At 39.1% G+C, this 8,592-nt stretch overlaps 1 protein-coding gene across 5 annotated transcripts in view; it reads left to right on the forward strand.

The window, feature by feature from the left end:
• The window catches only part of LOC122256640 (neurotrimin), a 70,269-nt gene extending 66,131 nt beyond the window's left edge, over positions 1-4,138 (forward strand). For 4 of the 5 annotated variants that reach the window (XM_086552257.1, XM_086552256.1, XM_043021456.2 and 1 more), the window contains exons 7-8: positions 985-1,153; positions 3,305-4,138. In XM_086552257.1, the coding sequence (XP_086408383.1) occupies positions 985-1,153; positions 3,305-3,426 (291 nt within the window). In that variant the 3' untranslated portion in view covers positions 3,427-4,138. The remainder of the gene's footprint in view (positions 1-984; positions 1,154-3,304) is intronic. The other variant, XM_043021457.2, reaches the window with a different exon arrangement.
• Positions 4,139-8,592: the final 4,454 nt, after the last annotated feature.

An 8,592-nucleotide genomic window follows, 5' to 3' on the forward strand; every position in this document is an offset into this window, starting at 1 on the left:
GTGCTTTTTTGTAATACCAATACTATAAATAATAACCATTATCAGTATTATAAATATTCCTATATGTCCTAACACCTATGTGCCTTCCCATGTCCACACCCTCAATACCACACCCATTCTCTATTACCCAAGCACTCGATCGCATCCTAACACAAAAATCCGATTTTTCCGATTTAGAACAAGTCGAAACAGCTAAAGTTTTTTTTTTTTTTTTTTCAGCCATCCCGCATCCTAACAGCTAAATATACCTTTCTAATTCGTCCACCTATCACAATAGTATAACATTTCTATAACACCTTTCTTCAGATAACACCTACCTACCACAACTCTTCACCTAACACCCTCTACCTCCCCCTAACACCTTTCACTAACCACAACTCTTCCCCTAACACCTTTTACTAACCACAGCTCTTCCCCTAACACCCTCTACCTATCACAACTCTTCCCCCAACACCCTGTAACTACCACAACTCTTCACCTAACCTCCTCTACCTACCACCCTAGCACCTTCATAACACCCTGTTCTACCTATCAGAGAATCTCTAATTCATATACCACAATCATACACCCTACTACATGATTCTAAAATGGTCATTGACTGACTGACTAACACGTTCTTGACGCCTTGTGACACGAAGAAAACAAGTTGTGACACGTTTTGACCGTCTGTTTCCATCTCCACACCTTCGTAACACATCTACCTACCACACACCCCTACCACACCACCCTCCATCTACCAAACCCTCCATCTACCACACCCTCCACCTACCACAACCTCTATCTACCACAACCTCCATCTACCACAACACCCTACCACCTACCACCCTCCATCTACCACACCCTCCACCTACCACACCCTCCACCTACCACCCTCCATCTACCACACCCTCCATCTACCACACCCTCCACCTACCACACCACCCTACCATCTACCTACCACTACCATTCTAAAAACCCTCCTTCCCTCTCTCTCTCCCATAACAGCTGGTGAGCTACGATCGGACCCGTGGCGGAGTGGTAGTGTCAACCGAAAAGGGTCTGGTTACCACATCGCGTCTCCTGGTTCAGTTCGCCGAGCCCAGGCACTCCGGAGTGTACACGTGCGCGCCGGCCAACTCGAAGCCGAAGAGTGTCAACGTGCATGTGCTGGCTGGTAAGGGGCGCGGGGTCATTTGCTTTCTTTCTTTTTTGGAGTTAGATTCTTATGTTTGTTGATTTATTGGTTTATTTGATGGGTTGTGTATTAGAGAGTGTAGTGATTAATAAGCCTAGAAGTGTTAAGCCTAGGAGTGTCAACATGCATGTGCTGGCTGGTAAGGGGCGCGGGGTCATTTTTTTTTTCTTCTTTCTTTTTTGGAGTTAGATTCTTATGTTTGTTGATTTATTGGTTTATTTTATGGGTTGTGTATTTGAGAATGTCTTTATTTACTTATTTATGAATATCCTAAGTTATTCGTGTAGTGATTGATAAGCCTAAGAGTGTCAGCGTGCATGTGCTGGCTGGTAAGGGGCGCGGGGTCATTTGCTTTTCTTTCTTTCTTTCTTTTTTGGAGTTAGATTCTTATGTTTGTTGATTTATTGGTTTATTTGATGGGTTGTGTATTAGAGAGTGTAGTGATTAATAAGCCTAGGAGTGTTAACGTGCATGTGCTGGCTGGTAAGGGGCGCGGGGTCATATTTCTTTCTTTCTTTTTTTCTTTTCCTTTTTTTGTTATTGGAGAGTTAGATTCTTATGTTTATTGGTTTATTTGATGGGTTGTGTATTTGAGAATGTCTTTTATTTATTTATTAATACCTTAAGTTATTTGTGTAGTGATTAATAAGCCTAAGAGTGTCAACGTGCATGTGCTGGCTGGTAAGGGGCGCGGGGTCATATATATATTTTTCTGTTTCTTTTTTTTTGTTATTGGAGAGTTAGATTCTTATGTTTGTTGATTTATTGGTTTATTTGATGGATTGTGTATTTGAGAATGTCTTTTATTTGTTTGTTAATATCTTAAGTTATTTGTGTAGTGATTAATAAGCCTAAGAGTGTCAACGTGCATGTGCTGGCTGGTAAGGGGCGCGGGGTCATTTGCTTTTCTTGTTTGTTTGTTTGTTTGATTGTTTTGTTATTGGAGAGTTAGTTTGTTATGTTTGTTGATTTGTTTATTTATCTAAGAATGTGTTTATTAATTATTCATCAATTTCTCAAATAATTTGTTTAGCAGTTTATAAGCCAAAAAGTATCACCGTGCATGCATATAATTATTTATTCTATTAAATGTTCATTTTTAGTTGCTTATCCATCTACCTAGCTATTCATATATTTGTTTATTTATTTATCCAATGATATATTTTATGTTTCTTTCTTTGTTTCTTTCTTTTCAGTTATTTTATATAGATTCCACGTATATAGATGATGTGTTTGTTTCTTTGTTTCTTCAAATATACTTCTTTTGGCCCAATTACATATTTTATGGTGATGATGCAGAATGACATTACACAATATCAGAACTTTCTTCCATCTATTATCATTCAGCTCTTATAAAGTTAATCACAAATATTTAAAAACCACGGAGAGTTTCCTCTTTCACTGTTCTTTCACTTATTTTACATATCATACCGTACGTAGTATTCCATAAGTATTAAAGTTTCTATCATCAAAGTAAAACATATCTATTACTATAATTACACTATCAAACAACCAAAGTACTTATATTTACGTTAGCCACAAACAATTGTTTCCACATAAATGATACTTGTTAATTACATACACTTGCTTCCACTATAACAATACTTATGAACCACTAACACTAACCTCCAATTTAACATACTTGTTCAGTATAAACACTCTCTTCCACATTAACAATATTTGTTAACCACAGCTTGTTAATACTTGTTAATTAACCACAAAAGCTTGTTGATACTTGTTAACCACAAAAGCTTGTTAATACTTGTTAACCACAAAAGATTGTTGATACTTGTTAACCACAAAAGCTTGTTAATACTTGTTACCCACAAAAGCTTGTTAATACTTGTTACCCACAAAAGCTTGTTAATACTTGTTACCCACAAAAGCTTTTTAGTACTTGTTAACCGCAAACACTTATATCCAAATTAACAATACTCGTTAACCACAAACACTTACCTCCCCTTTCAAAAAAGTAAAATAAAATAAAATAACCACAGAACTTTTTCTTACCACGTATACAACACTCTTTCACCACACGTCTTAAAACAACGCTCCAACAATACGATTCGATCTGAAGAACAGTATTTTTATTAGTGATGAGTTTCCCCCTCTCTCCCCCCCACCTCCCAGGAGACAAGCCAGCGGCGATCGTGCATGAAAACAATAGTGCCGAAGCTATGGTGTCTACCCAACGCCTACACAGCTACGTCTTCATCGCTGGCGCTGCTCTCATCCACGTCTTCGTCTTGTAATGTCTCTGTTTATATATATGTCTTTTGTTGTTGTTCTACGGTTCTCCTTTCCCCCTCTTTCTCTTTCTCTTTCTCCTTCTTCTTCTTCTTCTTCGTGTTTCTCGCTGCGATCTCTTCTTCTTCTTTTAGATCATTATTATCACGGCAGTTTTCACATTCCCGGTGTTCCCATGGGTAATATGAAAGGGTGCCTCCATATAAGCGATACGAGGGCCTCTAAGGGTGGTGATGAGGCTGTGTGATGGCACTCGGAGGCACTCTCTCGAGGTGGCTCTGGTGAACTTGTCTATTGATCTTAATCCAGATTTTGTAATATCTTTATCACGTATTTCTATGAACACGCGAGAGTTCGGTGACGTGTGAATGTACACGGTATTGTGTAAGATTATACGGTGTGTTTGATAAGAAATAGAACATATATATGTATATATATTATATATATACATGCATACATTCATGTATTTACTGTATCTGTATGCATGTACGTAGGCATACACGCATACATAACACACAAGGATTCCAGAAGAAGAAGAATTCTAAAGAAATCTCTCCGTCTGCCTCAGCGTCTTCGTACATCTTGAAGTCACTGGAGACAGAGACGCCTGCCTTGTCTTCTCTCCTCTTCATCCCGGGAGATCATGTTTCTCGGAGTTCTCTTGATACTCAATAGAGACATGGTGCATTAAGAAATTATTTGTACATATATATATACATATATATATACATATATATATATATATATATATATATATATATATACATATATATATATATATATATATATATATATACATATATATACATATATATATATATATATATATGTATATATATATATGCTCGTATATATGTATGTTTGTCTGTATGTGATATAGGCCTACACATGTACGTACATACAAAGAAATTCGAGGCTGGCTTGGAGTCACTGGTGCCATTTTGTCATCGGCTTTTCTTTAAGTCGTCAACTTTATTAATCTATTTGTTTCTTCATTGTCAACGTCATCACAAACTTGATCAGGTATCATGCTTTGTTATTAGCATTTTATATGGTAGTCTTCGTTGATATTTCATCATTTATCAAGTTTAATTCGTTTGATCTCCCTTTTCAGCCATTTTTACTTCTTATTTATCTGTACTTATTGTTCTGTGTTACCTATTTTTTCATTTTTTATTTTAGAATGCACCACAAAACAAAAATAATCTTGAAAAAAAAATATATATATATATCTACATCTTCTTCCATCATTCATCCATCCATCCATAATCTTTCAATCATAATCTGTTCGTGTTTGGACAAGTCGAGTCTGTCCGTTTCCAGTCAGACCGTGTGACCTTGTTTGTGCCCTTTGACCTCACTCGAGACAGAGCAGCGGCATATCTCCAAAGAAGAGGTGCCCTTGAGTGTTCAATAACCGTTCTTTCTCAGTCATGTTGGTCAGGTGTCAGTCAGCCCTTGTTCCCAAAAGTAATACATGTGAATACAATTGATTAATGTCCTGTAATGTCCAGCTGTAAGGCCTCTTTCCATTCGAGACATTTCTATGCTTTGAAAACGGGATAAAGTGCAGACTTCAAGCTCCTTCATTATACTGTTGGTGATGAGAAAGGCCTTTATTTACCGGGAAAAAAGTCTAAAGCATAGAGAAATAAACATGAGCATAGAGAAATAAACTAGTGGGAAATAAACTAGTTGAAGAAAACTACTTCACAGCTTGTTAGCGGAAAGACGAACCTCTTATGTGTTTAATGAATGTCGGGTGTCTTCAGGATGTCTTAGGAGCATTCTTGACGTCTTCCGCCTCCGTGGTTGACGTCATCGGGTTTCAGCTTATCGAGGAAGTCCATCAAAAGAGGAAAGTTTTCATCTTGAAGTGAAAAATGGGTGAAGATAAATGACATAGGCGTGATACCGATGGAAAGGAAACATATGAAAAAAAATGAAAAAAGAGACTTTGATATTGTGCAGTTATAGTTATGATGTCACTGTTCATTGATATATTTTGATTTCCTCACAGATTAGTCACTATATCCATCTTTTTGAATGGTGTAAAATAGTGACGATCCTTCTCACCTAATGTTAACAGAATCCCCCAAAAGAGAGTGTTCAATGTTTTTTTGTTTTGTTTTTGTTTTTGTTTTTTTCATATAATATAGAAAATACTGATTATAATTACGTGACATCCAGGTTCTAACCTCTGAATATGACAGTTCTGTGTAAAGTCCAATTTCCATGACATAACAATTTAACTGTAGATAGCATTCGTTAGATATAGAATAGATGTTTTATGATAGATCTGTGAATAGACCCCCCCATCCTACTCCTAATCCCCTCTCCCTCTCCGTCACCCCCCCCCCACCAACCCCCAAATCCCAAAAAATACCACAGTTGACTGTTCCCAGATATTAGGCTGGCCGAGAGTTTAACACAGAAAAAAATGAGCCTAGAAGCACTCTCCTTTTACTGAGACTCACAACATAAAGTAAAATGTGTCCATGATCGTTTGTTATGTGTACAAACTGGAGATTACATTTGATAAGATTAATTTCAGATTAATTTCATGCGCTATCGCAATGGTGTTTATGGTTACAATTTTTTTGTTTTCTAGGAAGAATATTAACCTGGATGTTATGATTCGATCGTATAAAAAAAAGATGTCTTGTTCTGTTTTGAAGTGAAGACAACATTTTGTATGTTTTCTTCAACAGGATCTATACAAATACCTCCCGATCTCCGTGTCCCAGATGATATGATATGAATGTACAGCAGTTGATTATAAAGTAATAATATGAATGGATATGAAATTACATGAATAAACTGATCGTTCTTTTCTATGTCTGTAAAACTATAGATTTTTTTTTTTTTTTTTTTTTTTTTGTTCTTCAAAATGAAATGGAAAAAAAAGATAATGTGTAATTCTCTCCGTGGTGATTGTTTACATATGGTAACTTTAGTTGTAAACTCAATGTGTATGTACAATATGTAGCTGACTATGTTATTGATTATGATCCATAATTATATATGGTCACTTTAATATAATTTGTGTATACAATACACCTTTGTAGTTTATGATAAGTAAATGTGAATATATTATGCTTGCATACTGTTCTCCGTATCTTACTGTATATACTGTAAATACTTGTATTTGTCCAATTATATATTTTTGTAAAATAAAGGAATTACTTCGGCCAGTGAATAATTTCTTATCCATATTTACGCATGTTTGTAATAGCATTTGGAAAGAAGAAAAGAAAGAGAAAAAGAAATGGGGGAGGAGAGAGACAGACAGAGAGTAGAGGGAGAGAACAGATAAAGGAGGGTAAGAGGGAAGGAGAATGAATAAAGGAGAGAAAGGGGAAGGGCGGGGGGAGGGCCAAGTCAGGCAACGAGAGAGAGAAACAATTAGAGAGGAACAGAGAGTTGTAGACAGAAAAGAAAAGAAATCCTCCGATAGAAAGAGAAAGAGAGAAAAAATAAAAGTTGAAAACATTAAAAAAAAGAGGCAGACGTAATTAAAGGTAAACATTACAAACCTATATGACAAAGATAAAACATACCAATATATCATATCACTAAAGAGAACAATAACATAGTCTCTCTCTCTCTCTCTCTCTCTCTCTCTCTCTCTCTCTCTCTCTCTCTCTCTCTCTCTCTCTCTCTCACTCTCTCCCTCTCTCTCTCTCTCTCTCTCCCTCTCTCTCCCTCTCTCTCTCCCTCTCTCTCCCTCTCTCTCTCTCTCTCTCTCTCTCACTCACTCCCTCTCTCTCTCCTCTCTCTCCTCTCTCTCCTCTCTCTCTCTCTCTCTCTCTCTCTCTCTCCCTCTCTCTCTCTCTCTCTCTCTCTCTCTCTCTCTCTCTCTCTCTCTCTCTCTCTCTCTCTCTCTCTCTCTCTCTCCTCTCTCTCTCTCTCTCTCTCTCTCTCTCTCTCTCTCTCTCTCTCTCTCTCTCTCTCTCTCTCTCTCTCTCTCTTTCGTTCTTACTCTCTCTCTTTCTCCCTACCTATCTATCTATATCGCTCTTGTTCTCTTTTTAAAAACTTGAAATGTTTACATTGAAAATGAATGAAGAAAAGAGGGAAAGTATAACATAATAAGCCTTTCGAACCCCTGATTCTCCGTAGGCCTATATGGAGAGTAAGAGAATAGAGGAGAGAAGGAGAGAGAAAGAGCGTGTGTGTGATAGAAAAGGCGAGCAAGCGAAGAAGAGAGAGATAAAAAAAAATGCGAACAAGCGAGGAGAGAGAGAGAAAGAGAGAAAGAAAACGCACAAGAGAGAGAAAACGAGAACACGTGAGCAACGGCCTCCCCCCACCCCACCCCACCCCCTACTCCCCAACCCCCTACCCTCCATCCCCCAAAACACACACACACATACACACACATACACACACACACACACACACACACAGAGGTCGACCTAATTTACGGAGCTTTCGAGCTGAATGGAATTAAACCTTATTGAGGAATCCTTACCTGGGGCGGCCGACCTTGAGGCTGAGAAACATACGGGGATTATCAGCTGCCAGAGAGAGGATAGGGGGGGGGGAGGAGGGATAAGGAGGCAAAAAGGATGGGTATGGGAACGGGGAGGTAGGGGAGAGGGAGGGGGACGGGGGACGGGAGGAGGGATAAGGAGGCAAAAAGGATGGGTATGGGAGCGGGGAGGTAGGGGAGAGGGAGGGATAAAGAGGATGGGTATGGGAGCGGGGAGGTAGGGGAGAGGGAGGGGGTGAAAGAGGGGGAGGGATAAGGAGGCAATAAGGATGGGGATAAGAGAAGGGAGAGGGAGGGGGAGGGATAAGGAAGCCAAAATGAGGGGCATAGGAGGGGGGATGAGGAGAGAAGGGGGGAGGGATGGGAAGGGGAGAAATAGAAGGTAGGTGATGGGGAAGGAGGGGAGGGGAGAAGGTAAGGAGAAAGAAGGCAAGGGGAGGAGGGGGTAGAGGGAATGGGGAAGGGTAGGGGGGTGGGAGTGAGGGATAGTTAAGGCGGGGGGGGGGGAGGATTAGAAGAACGGGAGAGGTAGGAAGAGGGGATAAGAAAATGTTATGTGAGAGGGAAGAAGGGGAGGGGTAGGGTCGAGAGAGGGATAGAGTGAGAAAGAGGGGGGAGAGAGGAAGAAAATTATGGATGGGGAGCTTGGAAATGGAGGGAAAGTGAGGACTGGAGG

This window comes from Penaeus japonicus, unplaced genomic scaffold (assembly GCF_977035675.1).
Source record: "Penaeus japonicus unplaced genomic scaffold, GWHDUDI00000001_assembly GWHDUDI00000026, whole genome shotgun sequence".
Lineage (NCBI taxonomy): Eukaryota > Metazoa > Arthropoda > Malacostraca > Decapoda > Penaeidae > Penaeus > Penaeus japonicus.